Genomic DNA, 19,726 nt, shown 5'->3' on the forward strand with positions numbered 1-19,726 from the left:
ACACTCACGCAACAGCAACAGCCCATCCCCCATCAACGCCCCTACCGTCATTGGTTATTGCCCCCCTAATGTTACTATCGGGCCTGATGGAGACACTTTTGATTTTCTCCCCTTTTCTCCCCAATTTGGAATGCCCAATTCCCAATAGTGACCACGAGGAGGTTACCCCATGTGACTCTACCCTCCCTAGCAACCGGGCCAGTTTGGTTGCTTAGGAGACCTGGCTGGAGTCACTCAGCACGCCCTGGATTCAAACTCGCGACACCAGGGGTGGTAGTCAGCAACTTCCCAGAACCAATAATGCTATTACAGCCTAACACCATAGAAGAACCTTTTTAAGTTCCACAAAGAACTTTTTATTCTGTAGTACTTGTGCAGTTGCTTTAAAGAACTGATAATGAAACATCAAGAACAGAATCCAAAACCAAAACAAAAACCATATAGCAACTCAAGAACCCAGTACAGACAAAAATGGTTCTTGATAAGAAGAGGGTTCTCTGCTAACACTGAAGTGCTCTAAAGAACTTCCTTCTAGCAGACATTCACATCACGTGCAGGTATGCCTGGTGGCCGTTCAAGGCTAAGATGAGAGGGCATTGTGTGTGTGTGTGTGTCCAGTGTGAGGAATGTTTTTTTGGGTAAGGAGCAGCCCTTATTGACACAGTTGTGTCCTCGTTGTTTTTAGCCCACCATGTTGGAATTCACTGGGAAAGGGGTTTGGCAGAGCCGTGGGAAACGTGAGCTTCCGTCTCGCTGAAGCAGATCAGCCACCAGCCTTCCAGCTGACGCCCGCAGCTGCCCAACACGTCTGCACTTTAGCATGTGATAACAAGACCTGCACAGAGCTTTACTCTGCCCTCTAGTGGACGCTGTGAGCATGTGTGGGTGTCCAAATAATAAAGAACAAGAACTGATGATATTCATCCATATTTTATCCTCACTTCAATGCAAATTTGTTTTTTTTGTTTAGTTAATCAAGTGTTCTAAATTGAGGTGAGGGCATGAAATAGTCAGTGTATTTCGGGCTCGTTCATAGTCCTGCGTTATGCTCCAAATCTTCGTATTTTGGTTGCATAATAAACTGCATCTGTGATTTTATTTATTTTTAACTCTTGATTATAGTAAGGAACGGCTAAGAATGTTTTTTCAACATTCTATAAATACATTTTAAAAAAGATCGGCCGATTAATCGGTTATCAGCCTTTTTTTTTTTTTTACCACCTTTGTTATTTTTATCATCAAAATCCACTATCGGTCGACCTCTACTTTTGGTAGTAGAAACATCTTAGAACAACCGTTCCTCTTGGGTTGTTTACACCTGGTATTAAGATGCGTTTTGGGCCATTGTGGGTGTAAACGAGGTCCTAAACGTTTTGAGATTTGTCCATTTCAAACACATTTGGAGGAGGTCTAAAGTGGTTGAAAACGCATGTAACAACATTGGGCTTTAGTGTAAATGCTCATCCGTTTAGATGTGTACAAATAACAGCTGCGCCTACTGACCTGTCAATCAACTGATGCGCTAAAACGAGAGTTTATACTTTGCCAAAGTGTGGCTTTAAAAGGAAATTTGAAGCGCATACATCAGGGTTCCCACCAGGGGTGGACTGGGATGAGAAATGGCCCGGGATTTCGCTGTCCTTTTCTGCATAACGCTGCCCCCTTCGGCATATCACAGCGCCGTTTTGTGGCCCATTCTGCATAACGCGGCGGCTCATTTCAGCTGTTTGCGGCTGGCCCACCGGTCCGCCCAGTTCTCCCGATGCCAGTCCGCCCCTGATCAGCCCCAAAGTGCGTCGGCCCACCGGGAAAATGCCCGGTATGCCAGATTACCAATCTGGTTCCAACGCATCCTGGAAATCCTGGAATTTTGCCTATATACAGGTGCATCTCAATAAATTAGAATGTCGTGGAAAAGTTCATTTATTTCAGTAATTCAACTCAAATTGTGAAACTCATGTATTAAATAAATTCAATGCACACAGACTGAAGTAGTTTAAGTCTTTGGTTCTTTTAATTGTGATGATTTTGGCTCACATTTAACAAAAACCCACCAATTCACTATCTCAAAAAATAAGAATATGGTGACATGCCAATCAGCTAATCAACTCAAAACACCTGCAAAGGTTTCCTGAGCCTTCAAAATGGTCTCTCAGTTTGGTTCACTAGGCTACACAATCATGGGGAAGACTGCTGATCTGACAGTTGTCCAGAAGACAATCATTGACACCCTTCACAAGGAGGGTAAGCCACAAACATCCATTGCCAAAGAAGCTGGCTGTTCACAGAGTGCTGTATCCAAGCATGTTAACAGAAAGTTGAGTGGAAGGAAAAAGTGTGGAAGAAAAAGATGCACAACCAACCGAGAGAACCGCAGCCTTATGAGGATTGTCAAGCAAAATCGATTCAAGAATTTGGGTGAACTTCACAAGGAATGGACTGAGGCTGGGGTCAAGGCATCAAGAGCCACCACACACAGACATGTCAAGGAATTTGGCTACAGTTGTCATATTCCTCTTGTTAAGCCACTCCTGAACCACAGACAACGTCAGAGGCGTCTTACCTGGGCTAAGGAGAAGAAGAACTGGACTGTTGCCCAGTGGTCCAAAGTCCTCTTTTCAGATGAGAGCAAGTTTTGTATTTCATTTGGAAACCAAGGTCCTAGAGTCTGGAGGAAGGGTGGAGAAGCTCATAGCCCAAGTTGCTTGAAGTCCAGTGTTAAGTTTCCACAGTCTGTGATGATTTGGGGTGCAATGTCATCTGCTGGTGTTGGTCCATTGTGTTTTTTGAAAACCAAAGTCACTGCACCCGTTTACCAAGAAATTTTGGAGCACTTCATGCTTCCTTCTGCTGACCAGCTTTTTAAAGATGCTGATTTCATTTTCCAGCAGGATTTGGCACCTGCCCACACTGCCAAAAGCACCAAAAGTTGGTTAAATGACCATGGTGTTGGTGTGCTTGACTGGCCAGCAAACTCACCAGACCTGAACCCCATAGAGAATCTATGGGGTATTGTCAAGAGGAAAATGAGAAACAAGTGACCAAAAAATGCAGATGAGCTGAAGGCCACTGTCAAAGAAACCTGGGCTTCCATACCACCTCAGCAGTGCCACAAACTGATCACCTCCATGCCACGCCGAATTGAGGCAGTAATTAAAGCAAAAGGAGCCCCTACCAAGTATTGAGCACATATACAGTAAATGAACATACTTTCCATGAAATTGTATTAAACTACTGAATTTTGAAAAAATAACTCTCCAATAACGACAATTTTAATTTCAATTTTAATAAGATATGCATCTTAATACCAGGTGTAAACGGGGCCTTGGTCTGTTGGTGGGATTTAGATGGGAGTCGCTGTTAATGCTTTGAAAGTTGAGAGTGATATTATTCTTACAGAGTCATTATAGGGTTTATTTCTGGTCGTCATAGTAACTCTAAACTGATGTTGTTTTGTTCAATCCGTTTATAGCAATATTTCACCCAGAAATGAAAATTCAGTCATCATGTACTCACCTTCATGATGTTCCAATTTTTTTTCATTTTCTTTTTCATTTAGGCTTGTTAAGCAGCTTGTATGGCACTTTTAGCATGCTTTTTGAAGCTTTACAGCCTCAATGACTATTTCATTGTCACTGCATGAAAAAGAGCAGCCTGAAAACTCTAGAAAGTCATACAGGTTTGGAACAACATGAGCAATTGAAGACAGAATTTACTTTTTTTGTGGAATTATCCCTTTAATCCCATCTGGAGCACCTTCATGTGAGAACTCCAGAACCGTGTCAACTGTCCCGCAGCAACTTCAGTTCAATCCCCATGTTGACATGACAACACGGTCCCGGCGCCAGAGACTTCAAGGGCTGTTGCCATAGAGACGGTGGTGGCCTCTCTGGAGTTGAGCCCAGGCCGTGTTACAGGTTGTTCCGTTGTAAACAATGACCTTGTTGTGTGTTTGGAGCTCTGGAATGCTGTTACGCCTGGAAATATTCAGAGAGGGAGAGCGAGTGAGAAAAGTAAAATCGAGAGTGGGAATGAAAAGAGGTGAAAAGACACACCTAGAGACTTGGGAAAATGTGCATCACAAACCTTTTGTGTTTCCAGACATCAGTTGACAGAAATAAAATGATGATGTGGAGAAGCGTGGGGTATTATGGCTGATTTCGACGCTGTAATGCAGGGTTATGTATGCAAAGTGTACACTATAGAGGGAGTTCCTTAGTGTGTCATTGAGATTGTGGTGACACTGCAGCTTATTTTGGCACAGAACTGGCCACTTAAAGATATGAATACATGTTTGATTGTAATGTGACCAATCACATCACTAGCTACGTTTACTTGCAACCAAAGTATCTTTTAATAATCAAATTAATAGCTCAGTCTGGGAAAAAAATTATTCGATTGAGCTCAATCCGAACTAAAATAATCTAAAATAATCTGTTTAATAGAATATTAGCTATGTAAATGTTACTTTCTCAATCGGATTCTAAAATACTTTTTGTTTATTACGTGATACTCGTCGCAGGAACCTATATACAAAGCAATGACAATGCGCATTATTAAAGGGACAGTTCACCCATGAATGAAAATTCTCTAATCATTTACTCACCCTCATGCCATCCCAGATGCGTGTGACTTCTTTTTTCTTCTGCAGAACACAAACTAAGATTTTTAGAAGAATATTTCAGCTCTGTAGGTCCATACAATGCGTTGTAAACAAGTGAGTTGTGACCGAAACTTTGAAGCTCCAAAAAGCACATAAAGGCAGCATAAAAGTAATCCATAAGACTCCAGTGGTTTAATCCATGTCTTCAGAAGTTAAATGAAAAGTGTGGGTGAGAAACAGATCAATATTTAAGTTATTTTTTACTTAACATCTCCATTTTCACTTTCACTTCCACAATCTTCTTCTTGTGTTTTTGGTGATTTGCATTTGTCGTGCATATCGCCACCTACTGGACAGGCCAAAGGTGGAGATTTATAGTAGAAAAGGACTTAAATATTGATTGGTTTCAGATCGTCTGTAGCGCATTATGTGTTCTATTACTCCTGATGTCGCTTCTCTTGCTGTTTTAAATGACTTTTTTTTCTTGAATGACTAGATGATCCGTTTTCTGGAATATTTGTAGATATCTCAACAAAGCAAAAACAGCGTTTACGGACTTTGGTACCATGCTCGCGGTGACTTTCTCAAGTTTTTCTCTGCTTCTTCAGAGTGCGACGACTGGCCCTCTTTGGCCATTTCTCCCAAATTAGGAATGCCCAATTCCCAATGCGCTCTAAGTCCTCGTGGTGGCGTAGTGACTCATCTCAATCCGGGTGGCGGAGGACGAATCTCAGTTGCCTCCGCGTCTGAGACCGTCAATCCACGCATCTTATCACGTGGCTTGTTGAGCGCGTTACCACGGAGACGTAGCGCGTGTGGAGGCTTCACGCTACTCTCCGCAGCATCCACGCACAACTCACCACACGCCCCATTGAGAGCGAGAACCACATTATAGTGACCACGAGGAGGTTACCCCATGTGACTCTACCCTCCCTAGCAACCGGGCCAATTTGGTTGCTTAGGAGACCTGGCTGGAGTCACTCAGCACGCCCTGGATACGAACTCATGACTCCAGGTGGTGATAGTCAGCGTCAATACTTGCTGAGATACCCAGACCCCCTCTGTGTAGAGGTTTTTATTCGGAATACATGTAATGGACATGTAAATGAATATTTGTTTCGAACTGCAAAGTTTGGGGTACATATAAACAGTACATTAACTCTGATTGATGTTTAAATTTGTGCATGTAAACATAGCTATAGTATTTTTACGTGAGGTTTAGGGGAAGGTAAATCTGAAATGTAGAACTCTAGAACAAAGAGGTAGTACACTTGAGCTGTTCGATTCCAAAAATGTTGGAATAAACTCTGATTCTGGTCCAGGTTTCTGATTCCAGGAGTTGATTTCAGACTAATTTTCTTTTGAGAGAAAAGTGAAATCTTACAATAAACAGTGCAAGATAAAGCATACTTCACACTATTTATGATTGATTGTATGAATGACAAAAAATCATGTCACACCCCTTTTTAATTAATTTTGAAATACTTGATAGATCCGGACAAAATAATAAGCTTTGTGTCATTGACCCATTTGTAACAGGGTAAGAAATTGTAAACACTTTATTTGCTGGTGGACTGATATAAACCTGTGCACCCTTTTATGTGAGTTAATTAGGATTCTTGCCAAATTTTGTCAAATATCATCTCTGACCCACCAAGAGAAATAGATTAAGCTGTATCTGTAATGTGTTGTCATGTTTATGCATTTCAATATCTATATAATCATAATTATAAGTGATTTAAAATTCTAATTATGATTTTTTTAATATGAGTCAATTCAGAACCATTTAAGAAAGAATCATGATGCATTGTTGAATCAGTTTAATTTCCCTTGCCCATGACTCCCAGCCAATCAGATTAGAATTTGCTGTTCAGAGAAATGACAAATATCACATGATGGAGACCTGTGGGATGTTATGATTTATGTTTGTAGATGGCATAATGTGGGTTATGTGTACAGTGTACACTATAGAGACATCTCACAGCAATAGAGACACGATATGCGCGTTCACGTGACATTTGCGCAGTTTAGATCAGTTTACTGCTGTTTACACAAAGCGTCCTCAGGCGTATCTCAGCGTCTCTTGCTCTCTGATGGCTCTGGTGTAACCGTGTACGGCCGGCGCGGGCGTGCTGACGTTGGCGAGGGCTCTGCGTTGGCTCCTGGGTTCCTGGCAGCTTCACAGCTGTGCTCTTCTACATATATGGGGCAGCTGCTGAGACAGCTGTCTCTCTCTCTCTGTAAGTCACATGACAACGGTGCTGGAAATAGACAGCGGTCGGTAATTCAAGCAGCTCGTGGCTTCACCTTACCACTGACCGCATGGACTGAGTCACTCTCCCCCCCTTTGACCCGCAACGGGAATCCAATAACACTTGCATGAAGCTGAATACACAACCACATGTACACAAACACACTGCAACCCTACAGTCAGGGTCTCACACACACAAACACACACACACACATAGTGTACAATAAACACCTCCAGAACACAAAGTGTTCTGAAATATTACAATGAGTTTAACAATATGCAAAGCGACACACAGTGCGGTCAAGGTATACGTTTATCAGTTTTGTGTTGCTTGGGATTTGAACCCATGACCTTTAGTGTTGCTAGTGCCAAGCTGTACCAGTTAAACCACATGAACAAAGTGACTGATGGCACATATGACCCCATTGACATCCATTGTAAGTGTCTTACTGGAACACAGATTTTTGTGGTAATTAATATTATGCCTCAAATGCTGCAGATTGAGCTTAAATTGTACTGAACCAGGAATAGTCCTTTAAGCCATCTACATGTATTTATATTCCAATGCATGTACTTGTACATTAAAGTCCATAATTATATCTATTAGCCACTCAGCTGTCCATGAAGCTATTTCAAGAGTGGTTGGTCACGTTATCTCTTTAAACCCTCAGCAACTTAAAGCCCTCTTTGTTTTCTATTGCATCTACATCAGTCATTGGGAGCAAACCATGTCATCTGAACATCGTGGTGTTTAACAATTTAATTCTTGGTGATTTTAGTCAACATCAGAATTGCATTATTCCAAAGAAAAAAATGTCTTGGTAATCTTTCGCCATAACTTGCTCCACCTCTGAAACAATTTTTCCTGTTTGGTGATGTCATCAATGCCATGCAGGCTATAGAGCGCAACAGTCTAGTTCCAGAAGTAAAAATCCCATTATTTTTCTCCATAGGTGAATTGATTATTAACGATATCTTATAAACCTTTAAAGACAGGACCTACCTATGCTTCTGTTGAAGCCATCAGTCTACATTATTTCAACTTAATTTTTAAAATAAAATCATGTTTAATAGCAGAATTGCTGTTAGAACTACACTACCCATGATCCTGAGGTGAGATCCACCAATCAGAGAATCGCAGTGAACAAAGTGTGCCAGAACAGCTCTGCAGCTCCGCCCACTCCCATAATGCACTTTGAATGATGCAGTCTAGTTGCTCTCCCTACACTCTCAAACTACTGATATATTTGTATACATCTGAATATGTTGCAGTATATTTTAAACGGATTGTTTCTGTCCATTACGTCATTTGCAATGCTTCATGGGATTGTAGTTCATTACCTCATTAAAGATGTTAAGTACACAGTCTTTTACCTTTGTCTTTTTGTCTGATTTTCAAATACTTTTTTGCTTCAAATCAAAGTTTGTAATGTTGTGATCCACCTCGGAGCTGCTTGGATTGGTCGATGGTGCACAACTCTCTTATGAAGGATTTTATGAAACCCCTATGGAGAAAATGAATGGGAAAAAATGCTTCTGGAGCAAGGATCAATGTCATTGGCTACTGTTATTCTTTTACCATGTGAACACAGATGTACTATGTTTTAATAACACACTTAAAGTACTACAGTAGTTTGTGTCTGTAATGTGCATTCAGTGATTTGTTATGTTTGCTACTCTAGTCCAGTGAATGGGAGTGTTTAGTACAATCTGTGAGCGAATATTGACTGTTTGTTTCTGCAGGTGCTGGAGGATAATGATTACGGCCGCGCAGTGGACTGGTGGGGATTGGGTGTGGTGATGTATGAGATGATGTGCGGCCGGCTGCCGTTCTATAACCAGGATCACGAGCGCTTGTTTGAACTCATCCTCATGGAAGACATCCGTTTCCCTCGCACACTCGCTCCTGAGGGCAGATCCCTGCTGTCCGGCCTGCTCAAGAAAGACCCAAAGCAACGGTCAGTTTCATGTTTGGAATTGCATACTACTCATACGATTAAAGGAATATTTTGGGTTTAATGCAAGTTAAGCTCATTCGGCAGCATTTGTTCATTAACACAAAAATTTATTTTGACTGGGCCCATTCACTTCCATTGGAAGTGCCTCACTGTAACCTCCATTTTTGCTTTAAGAAAATATTTATTATTTGATCTAAATAAACATGTAACGTATTGAGGTCATGTGACAACAATATAGTATACGTCTGAAATGTTTATTGTTCCATACTTCAGCACATACTGATTTGCTAACTGTTTAAAAAAAAATAATTGCTATGCATTATAGTCGTAGACCGATATATCGGATTACCGATTAATCGGTGCCGATAGTTGCTTTATCCTCTGTGACTGGCACTGGAAGATTCTACAGTTAGAACATCATGGTTCTATAGTATGACAGTGACATTTAGAAGTGAAATAAAAACAAGAACTGACAATATTCATCCATATTTATATCCTCACTTCAATGCAAATTTGGTTATTTTGATTAGTTAATGAAGTGTTCTAAATTGAAGTGAGGGCATGAAATAATTCCCGAAATTAGTGCATTTCGGGCTCGTTCATTATTCTGTGTTATGCTCCAAATTAGGGCTGCAACTAATGATTGTTTTGATAATCGATTAATCTTCGATTATTTTTCCGATTAATCGATTATTTAATTATAAAGAATATTTGGTTCGATATATATTTGGTCACACTCCCTCCTTTGCCTCAGGCTGGGGAACCCCCGGCATGACGTACATCCCCCCCCTCCTTTCCGAGGGTGGGGGGTGGGGTGGGGGGGTTGCCCTTCTGGCCACGCCTGCCGGCAGGCTTTCCCTGCCTTTCAATAGATAGAGGGAGACAAAGGGAGGGAAAAGAGGAGAGGGAAAGAGTAAGGTGGAGCGACAGTGAGAGAGAGGAGAGAGAGAGAAAAAAATTTTGCTCTTTGGTTCCCTGACACGCCATCGCCTGGTCCTCGACCACTCCTCCACCCTCTTGCGGATGACAGCCACACCTCCCCGGGCGGACCGGAGCAAGTCCTCCAACCCCTGACGGATGGAATGCCCCTCCGTGTTCTGCCGGCCAGTAGCGAGCCCCTCCACCCCTGGCAGCAGCTCCACTGCTCCAGACGGCCAGCAGTGAGCCCCTTCTCCCCTCGCGGACGCCTGGATGCGGAGGAACGGCCGCGACTCCTCCGTCCCCCGGCAGACGGCCGCGGCTACTCCTTTGGGCGTAGGGCAGTGGCGTGGACTCCATGACAGCGCATCCCTCCTCCTTCCCGGGCTACCGCACCAATGTAACAGGGTTTAAAATGTGCAAGGAGGTGGCGGGAACTGGCTGAACAGTCAAAATAATATTTTAATGAAAACTTAAAAAGACACAAAACACAAACACACATATGGCAGCGCTCTCTCGAACTGCCGCATCCGGTTCGGCCTTATCCCTCTCCTTGGCTGATTAGCCCAATTAGTCAATAGTCATTTATTGCATGTTCCTAAACTATTCTTTTCGGGGAAAAAAACACTTTTAATGGTAGTGTATTCTTATCCAGTAAAATAATGTTTGCCATAGTATAAATTTACTGGTGAAATTAGACATTACATTTGGTATTACCAGGACTATCAAATATCAGGACCCTTAGCATTACTATACATTATATTCAGCATACAGTTTATGTAGTACAATCATCTGATTCACTCTTGTGCTGAAAAGTCTCATCGTAGACTTTTTGTCCAGACATCCTAAGCTCATTGTATTACATGCACTTACATGATGAGAAAAAACCATTTAAAACATTTTAAAAGCCAGCACACTTGGACCTTTGAGACATTGTGTCATCCATGAAAGCTGCACAATTGATTACATTGAAACTGAAAGCACGGTATGATGTTGTGCAGTTTAATCAAAATGATTGCGCTCCTTTCCTCCATTGCAGTCGGTTTGATTGATGTGGATGCGCGCGCTCACATGCTCGGTGAGGTTTAACGGAGACTCGCTTGTGGTAAAGACAAATGGTTTTGCGAAATGGAAATACGCGCCTGATTTTGAATTCATAACATGTATACATTACAAAACATAGAAAATAGCAGTGAAATGTAAGTTATGTGCTGGAGAGAAACAACTCTTAAGCGCATGAAACAGCACGCGCTCTTTCAACGCACCTGACGCAGCAACCGCTCCACATTAAACTGTATGCTTACTATGATCTTTGAAGTGTTTATAAAGTGCTCTCGTGTGCTGGGCAGATTGGGTCGTGTTTTTTCCGCTTCAACTTGTCACCGTCGTTTTTCAAATGAGATTAATCATGCAACACATTTTCCACCGGGCTGTAAAGTGACGTCACTGACGGAGCTTCTCCATGCTTGTAGCATATATCCAATTAATCGATAATGAAATTAGTTGTCAGTGATTTTCATTATTGATTTTATCGTTTAGTTGTTGCAGCCCTACTCCAAATCTAAAAAAAAATTCAGGTTATTATTGGGATTTTGGTTGCACAATAAACTGTATCTGGGATTTTATTGATTTTGGACTCTTGGTTATAAAACACAGTTTTTTCAACATTCTATAAATCAATTTTAAAAATTATCGGCCGATTAATCGGTTATCTGCCTTTTTCACCACCTTTGTATCATCAAAATTCACTAACGGTTGACCTCTAACGCATTATACAATGACACTAAAGTGAAGGTGTACTCTTATTAAAAATGCTCTTGGGGGTCTGGGTAGCTCAGCGAGTATTGACGCTGACTACCACCCCTGGAGTCGTGAGTTTGAATCCAGGGTGTGCTGAGTGACTCCAGCCAGATCTCCTAAGCAACCAAATTGGCCCGGTTGCTAGGGAGGGTAGAGTCACATGGGGTAACCTCCTCGTGGTCACTATAATGTGGTTCTCGCTCTCGGTGGGGCGCGTGGTGAGTTGTGCGTGGATGCCACGGAGAATAGTGTGAAGCCTCCACATGCGCTACGTCTCCATGGTAACACGCTCAACAAGCCACGTGATAACATGCGCAGATTGACATGTCAGACGCGGAGGCAACTGAGATTCATCCTCCGCCACCCGGATTGAGGCGAGTCACTACACCACCACGAGGACCTAGATTGCATTGGGAATTGGGCATTCCAAATTGGGGAAAAAAGGGGAGAAGTAAAAAAAATGCTCTTATTGTTTGATTTGTATAACACAGTTACACGCCTGTGTTTTTCTGTATCAAATGCTTTTCCCTGTTTGAAAGCCTCGTCAGAATGGAAAAGTTCAGCTGCAATGTGGCATTGTATTAGTGGGCAATAATGGAAAGCTGATTATGTGAACGTGTGTTTTGTGTTTGTAGGTTAGGCGGCGGCCCTGATGATGCTAAAGAGATCATGCAGCACAAATTCTTCATTGGGATTGTGTGGCAAGACGTTTATGAGAAGAAGGTAATAACATCTCCTTTAGCACGATTGAGACATTTTTTGGATGATATGTTTCCTTGTGACATTTTTGAAGTGGTTGATCAGGCTTGTTTAATGTTCTCTCTGTCAGTTGATTCCTCCGTTCAAGCCTCAGGTGACGTCAGAAATTGACACCAGATATTTTGATGAAGAGTTCACAGGACAAACCATCACCATCACACCACCAGGGCAAGGTACTGCAGTCACAAACACATTCACTTTTAACCCCAGCAAGACGAGTGGCCAATTGTGTGTAGAGACTCCTTATAATGTGGTTAAGGTGTATTGATCACAATAATAATCCCCTGTAAAAAACACCCTAATCCAATCACGCTCACTTTTTTAAACGTATCGGTTCCCTTATACACAGACTTTCTTCAGCACGTTTTTCTTTCATGCTGAGATGTGTCATTTCTGTGCCACTTGCATCACCAAAGGAACTGCAAAAATAATTTCAAACATGTTATCCAAACACTCCCATTTTCCATTGGTTGTACAAAAAGATACCCATGCCCCAAACTCACACTATTGGTTGTCGCCACAGAGACATATTGTTTAGGTGTTGGGTGTAATCTGATTTCTTAGTAAAGAAAAGTAGTGTGGGGAATTACATTTCAAATTCTGGTAGTCTTATTACAATTATTGATTTTAAATGAATTATGTTGGCTTGACTCATCCTAGAGCTTTCAAGATACATGCACCAAACTCAGCACAGACCTTCAGACTGTTCTGGAACAGTGTGCTATATCTTTTCTAACTGATCGGACTAACGGTGTTCACACAGTGAACGATCAAAAATCAGAAAAATCCCTGTCCATTCGTCTGTCTATCTATCAACCTGTATGACTGTCTGTCTGTGTGTCTGTCTGCCTTTCTATCTGTCTATCTGTTTGTCTGTCTATCTGTCTGTCTGTCTGTCTGCCTTTCCATCTATCTATCTATCTGTCTGTGTGTCTGTCTGCCTTTCTATCTGTCTATCTGTTTGTCTGTCTATCTGTCTGTCTGTCTGTCTGCCTTTCTATCTAACTATCTGTTTGTCTGTCTATCTGTCTGTGTGTCTGTCTGCCTTTCTATCTATCTATCTGTTTGTCTATTTGTCTGTCTGTCTGTCTGTCTGCCTTTCCATCTATCTATCTGTCTGTCTGTGTGTCTGTCTGCCTTTCCATCTATCCATCTGTCTGTCTGTCTGTCTAGCTGTCTGCCTTTCCATCTATCTATCTATCTGTCTGTCTAGCTGTCTGCCTTTCCATCTATCTATCTGTCTGTCTGTGTGTCTGTCTGCCTTTCCATCTATCCATCTGTCTGTCTGTCTAGCTGTCTGCCTTTCCATCTATCTATCTATCTGTCTGTCTAGCTGTCTGCCTTTCCATCTATCTATCTGTCTGTCTGTCTGCCTTTCCATGTATCTGTCTGTCTGTCTGTCTAGCTGTCTGCCTTTCCATCTGTCTATCTATCTGTCTGTCTGTCTATCTGTCTGTCTGTCTGTCTGCCTGCCTTTCTATCTGTCTATCTGTTTGTCTGTCTATCTGTCTGTCTGTCTGTCTGCCTTTCTATCTAACTATCTGTTTGTCTGTCTATCTGTCTGTGTGTCTGTCTGCCTTTCTATCTGTCTATCTGTTTGTCTGTCTATCTGTCTGTCTGTCTGTCTGCCTTTCCATCTATCTATCTATCTGTCTGTGTGTCTGTCTGCCTTTCTATCTGTTTGTCTGTCTATCTGTCTGTCTGTCTGTCTGCCTTTCTATCTAACTATCTGTTTGTCTGTCTATCTGTCTGTGTGTCTGTCTGCCTTTCTATCTATCTATCTGTTTGTCTATTTGTCTGTCTGTCTGTCTGTCTGCCTTTCCATCTATCTATCTGTCTGTCTGTGTGTCTGTCTGCCTTTCCATCTATCCATCTGTCTGTCTGTCTGTCTGTCTAGCTGTCTGCCTTTCCATCTATCTATCTATCTGTCTGTCTAGCTGTCTGCCTTTCCATCTATCTATCTGTCTGTCTGTCTGCCTTTCCATCTATCTATCTGTCTGTCTGTGTGTCTGTCTGCCTTTCCATCTATCCATCTGTCTGTCTGTCTAGCTGTCTGCCTTTCCATCTATCTATCTATCTGTCTGTCTAGCTGTCTGCCTTTCCATCTATCTATCTGTCTGTCTGTCTGCCTTTCCATGTATCTGTCTGTCTGTCTGTCTAGCTGTCTGCCTTTCCATCTATCTATCTATCTGTCTGTCTGTCTATTTGTCTGTCTGTCTGTCTGCCTGCCTTTCTATCTGTCTATCTGTTTGTCTGTCTGTCTGTCTGTCTGCCTTTCTATCTAACTATCTGTTTGTCTGTCTATCTGTCTGTGTGTCTGTCTGCCTTTCTATCTATCTATCTGTTTGTCTATTTGTCTGTCTGTCTGTCTGTCTGCCTTTCCATCTATCTATCTGTCTGTCTGTGTGTCTGTCTGCCTTTCCATCTATCCATCTGTCTGTCTGTCTGTCTAGCTGTCTGCCTTTCCATCTATCTATCTATCTGTCTGTCTAGCTGTCTGCCTTTCCATCTATCTATCTGTCTGTCTGTCTAGCTGTCTGCCTTTCCATCTATCTGTCTATCTGTCTGTCTGTCTGCCTTTCCATCTATCTATCTGTCTGTCTGTCTAGCTGTCTGCCTTTCTATCTATCTATCTGTCTGTCTGTCTGTCTTTCCATCTATCTATCTGTCTGTCTGTCTAGCTGTCTGTGTGTCTGTCTACCTTTCTATCTATCTATCTGTTTGTCTGTCTATTTGTCTGTCTGTCTGTCTGTCTGCCTTTCCATCTATCTATCTGTCTGTCTGTCTAGCTGTCTGCCTTTCCATCTATCTATCTATCTGTCTGTCTGTCTGCCTTTCCATCTATGTATCTGTCTGTCTGTCTAGCTGTCTGCCTTTCCATCTATCTATCTATCTGTCTGTCTGTCTGTCTTTCCATCTATCTATCTGTCTGTCTGTCTAGCTGTCTGTGTGTCTGTCTACCTTTCTATCTATCTATCTGTTTGTCTGTCTATTTGTCTGTCTGTCTGTCTGTCTGCCTTTCCATCTATCTGTCTATCTGTCTAGCTGTCTGCCTTTCCATCTATCTATCTATCTGTCTGTCTGTCTGCCTTTCCATCTATCTATTTGTCTATCTGTCTAGCTGTCTGCCTTTCCATCTATCTATCTATCTATCTATCTATCTATCTATCTATCTATCTATCTATCTGTCTGTCTGTCTGTCTTTCCATCTATCTATCTGTCTGTCTGCCTTTCCATCTATCTATTTGTCTGTCTGTCCATCTATCTGTCTGTCTGTCCATTCGTCTATCTATCTATCTAACTGTCTGTCTGTCTGTCTCTCTATCTATCTACCTGTCTGTCTGTCTACCTTTCCATCTATCTGTCTGTCTGTCCATCTGCCTTTCCATGTATCTATCTGTCTGTCTTTCAATCTATCTATCTGTCTGTCTGCCTTTCCATCTATCTATCTGTCTATCTGTCTGCCTTTCCATCTATCTATCTATCTGTCTGTCTATCCATCTGTCTCTCTGTCTGTCCGTCCATCTGTCTGTCCATCTATCTGTCTGTCTGTCCGTTCGTCTTATCTATCTAACTGTCTGTCTATCTATCATCTATCTATCTACCTGTCTGTCTGTCTACCTTTCCATCTATCTGTCTGTCTGTTTCTACCTTTCCATTTATCTATCTGTCTGTCTGTCTGTCTGTCTGTCTGTCTGTCTGTCTGTCTGTCTGTCTGTCTGTCTGTCTGTCTATCTGTCTGTCTGTCTGTCTTTCCATCTATCTATCTGTCTGTCTGCCTTTCCATCTATCTGTCTGTCTGTCCATTCGTCTATATATCTATCTATCTGTCTGTCTGTCTGTCTCTCTATCTATCTACCTGTCTGTCTGTCTACCTTTCCATCTATCTGTCTGTCTGTTTCTACCTTTCCATTTATCTATCTGTCTGTCTTTCAATCTATCTATCTCTCTGTCTGCCTTTCCATCTATCTACCTGTCTGTCTGTCTACCTTTCCATCTATCTGTCTGTCTGTTTCTACCTTTCCATTTATCTATCTGTCTGTCTGTCTGTCTGTCTGTCTGTCTGTCTGTCTGTCTGTCTGTCTGTCTATCTGTCTGTCTGTCTGTCTTTCCATCTATCTATCTGTCTGTCTGCCTTTCCATCTATCTGTCTGTCTGTCCATTCGTCTATATATCTATCTATCTGTCTGTCTGTCTGTCTCTCTATCTATCTACCTGTCTGTCTGTCTACCTTTCCATCTATCTGTCTGTCTGTTTCTACCTTTCCATTTATCTATCTGTCTGTCTTTCAATCTATCTATCTCTCTGTCTGCCTTTCCATCTATCTACCTGTCTGTCTGTCTACCTTTCCATCTATCTGTCTGTCTGTTTCTACCTTTCCATTTATCTATCTGTCTGTCTGTCTGTTTGTCTGTCTGTCTGCCTGCCTGCCTTTCCATCTGTCTATCTATCTGTCTGTCTGTCTGTCTTTCTATCTATCCATCTGTCTGTCTGTCCGTCTGTCTGTCTGTCCATATATCTGTCTCTCTGTCCGTTCATCTGTCTATCTATCTTACTGTCTGTCTGTACTTTCTATCTATCTATCTATCTATCTATCTATCTATCTACCTGTTTGTCTGTCTACCTTTCCATCTATCTGTCTGTCTGTCTGTCTGTCTGTCTACCTTTCCATCTGTCTGTTTGTCCATCCGTCTATCTGTCTGTCTGTCCATTCGTCTGTCTATCTGTCTGTCTACAGTATCTGTTTGCCTGTCTGTCTCTGCCTGTCTGTCTGTTTGTCTATCTGTCTATCTATCTGTCTACCTCTCTGTCTGTCTGTCTGCCTACAGCATCTCTCTGCCAGTCTGTTTGCCTGTCTGTCTGTCTGTCTATCTTTCTATCTCTCGATCAGTCTGTCTGTCTGTCTGTCCGTTCGTCTGTCTATCTGTCTGTCTGTCTATCTGTCCATCTCTCGATCTATCTATCTGTCTGTCTGCCTAAAATATTATTATATATGGAATACATTTAAAACATGAATTACATTAATGTGTGTTTCTGTGACAGCTGAAGGGTGTGTCAACGAACAAGGAGGAAATATAGACATTATTTTGAATTTGTTGAGCAGAAAAACAAAAGCTTTTCTAAAGTGTTTTAAAAAGTATCGTTTTAAGTAATTGGCATATATGGATTACTTCTTAGAGAAGTAATTTGTAGTGAATTTCTATTTTTGAGTAACACTTCTGTTCATGAAGCCAATGTTTAATTCTTTTTCCCCACAGACGACAGTATGGAGTCGTTTGATAGTGAACGGAGGCCGCACTTCCCTCAGTTCTCTTACTCTGCCAGTGGAACCACATAGAACCTTGAACGAGATCTGCCTCTAGTCCAACATCTTCAACCACTCTTGATGCAGAAGTTTCCTTTTTACAGTGACCATCAATGATGCACGACTCAAACATTGACAGAGAAACCCTGAAACCGTGTGTTAAACAACACTGTCTGATCTTTACACGTCCGGATCTGTACTCTGTGGTTTCTCGTTGCTTCTGTGGCCTTTGATTTCATTCTTTTTCTGAGGATATGAGAGGGAACAGTAAAAACATTTTCCACTCTAACAGTTAATATTATGGATTAATATAGAACTGTAATGGATTGTATAGCACCTCCTTAGTCTGGCATGACACTCGTTTGAGTATTAAGACATTTCATAACTAATGCAATGCCAAATATCCTATCATTTACAATTAAAATACCAATTACATGAAATGACCAACTGAAGCTTGACCTGACTGAACAGCATTTTATACACATGTCTAGATTATATGACTTCTAGACAATTGAACTGGACTATTTCTACCCCCAAAGTTGGCCCTTGCATTCGTAATGATTTACATTAAATGTGCAATACTGTGGAAAAGGACATTTTGATAAAATGTCCAAATTTCACTCCAAAATTAAAAGAAAGATATTTTGCATTTTTAGCACCATTAAGAGTTTTGATAGTGACATTATTTTCATGACAGTTAAGTACATTCCCCACTGCACCATCATCATGGTAATAGTTGTTGTACTAGCTTTAATTTATGCTGATGTAAATAAAATAATCATTTTATTCCAGTACTAAAAATCCCCACTGAGAACAAATAAAATTGCAGAAAACTCAGGACACATAATGATAATTATGTGCTTAATTGTCACAATGCCAAAAACCTTAATGGTCCTAGAAATAGGTGTCATTTAAAAAAATTAAAAAATATAATTCCTAATATTTTCCCCCTTATGATATTGTGCTAAAAAAGTGATGTGGACATGTTTTCGCATGATTCACTTTGAGTGACGGATCCCTGAATTTCACCCATGATTTCGAGTTACTAAAAGTCCCTCTCATTAAACAGTTCACTTATTAAATTATTTAGATTGTGTTTTTCATTTTCTATATGGAGTGTGTTGCACACCTCAGTGAGGTACTACAACTGTACAACTTAAGTTACGAGTCCAAGAGACCTCCCAAATGTATGAAATGTCTTGTTTTTTATGTAGGTTGCATTAGTTCATTTTTTATTTATGAACAACTAGAAATCCCACGTGTGATTTAACGTGCTGTATAAATGCATTCTCTGCATTTTACATTTCGTCTGTATATTATAAGTGTTTCCGTACAACTTGAAGGTAATTTAAAGCAGCATTTTCTACACATCTGACTGAATCTGTGTAAATACCATGAAACTGTTTTAAAACAGTTGCGATCGAATGTTGTTCAACCACAAATATGATGTTTTCATTGTTCAATGCATTGCTCAGATCATGTGTAATAATCACCACAAATGTTACTCCGCAAACGTGAATGAATGTAAAGGCTTTTCGCTTCATTTTCACCGTATTAGCTTAGTTTATATGCAAAACAACTTTTTTATTTACTTCTGATTTTTCAAATGAATTATGGTCTTTGGAATTTTTTTACATGGGGAGATATTTTACTTTTTTATCCTAAAATGTTTTAAATGGTTTCGATTTTTCCATTGAATTGATCAAATAAATTTTTGGCTGAATAGTTTGTGTCAGTTATTAATTAAAGGTGATAATTGTGATGTTACAGTGATGCTTGCTTTAACGCCACTAATAGTAGACACACTGGTGATTTATCATGTTTCCATGCAGCCCAGTCGGTCAGGTGTGTTGTAATATTTCTCCTCTAGTCTGAAGCAGATGGTCGAGTCTGCGGTCCAGATGTTGGTCACAAACCCTCACAGCTGGCTGTTGTGTAGAACACTACCCAGAGGAAACTGAACAACCACTCTGCATGCAAGACAGGCTGCAAGGTTGCAAAATATTTCACCTACAATTCAACAAAGTAGTGTCAGCTTCTTCTCACAGTTACCTGATATGCAAAGATAATGTTGAAGCTTCTTTGTGCACGTAATGTGCAAACTCGACTGTAACACAATTAAACACGACATC

General features: G+C 41.1%; 1 protein-coding gene across 2 annotated transcripts in view; it reads left to right on the forward strand.

Annotated features, from left to right (window-relative positions):
- Positions 1-19,319, forward strand: part of LOC127410715 (RAC-alpha serine/threonine-protein kinase-like) — an 84,097-nt gene extending 64,778 nt beyond the window's left edge. For both annotated transcript variants that reach the window (XM_051645907.1, XM_051645908.1), the window contains 4 exons: positions 8,598-8,812; positions 12,166-12,253; positions 12,360-12,462; positions 17,548-19,319. In XM_051645907.1, the coding sequence (XP_051501867.1) occupies positions 8,598-8,812; positions 12,166-12,253; positions 12,360-12,462; positions 17,548-17,627 (486 nt within the window). In that variant the 3' untranslated portion in view covers positions 17,628-19,319. The remainder of the gene's footprint in view (positions 1-8,597; positions 8,813-12,165; positions 12,254-12,359; positions 12,463-17,547) is intronic.
- The last annotated feature ends 407 nt before the right edge of the window (positions 19,320-19,726 follow it).

Source organism: Myxocyprinus asiaticus, chromosome 20 (genome assembly GCF_019703515.2).
Source record: "Myxocyprinus asiaticus isolate MX2 ecotype Aquarium Trade chromosome 20, UBuf_Myxa_2, whole genome shotgun sequence".
Taxonomy (NCBI): domain Eukaryota; kingdom Metazoa; phylum Chordata; class Actinopteri; order Cypriniformes; family Catostomidae; genus Myxocyprinus; species Myxocyprinus asiaticus.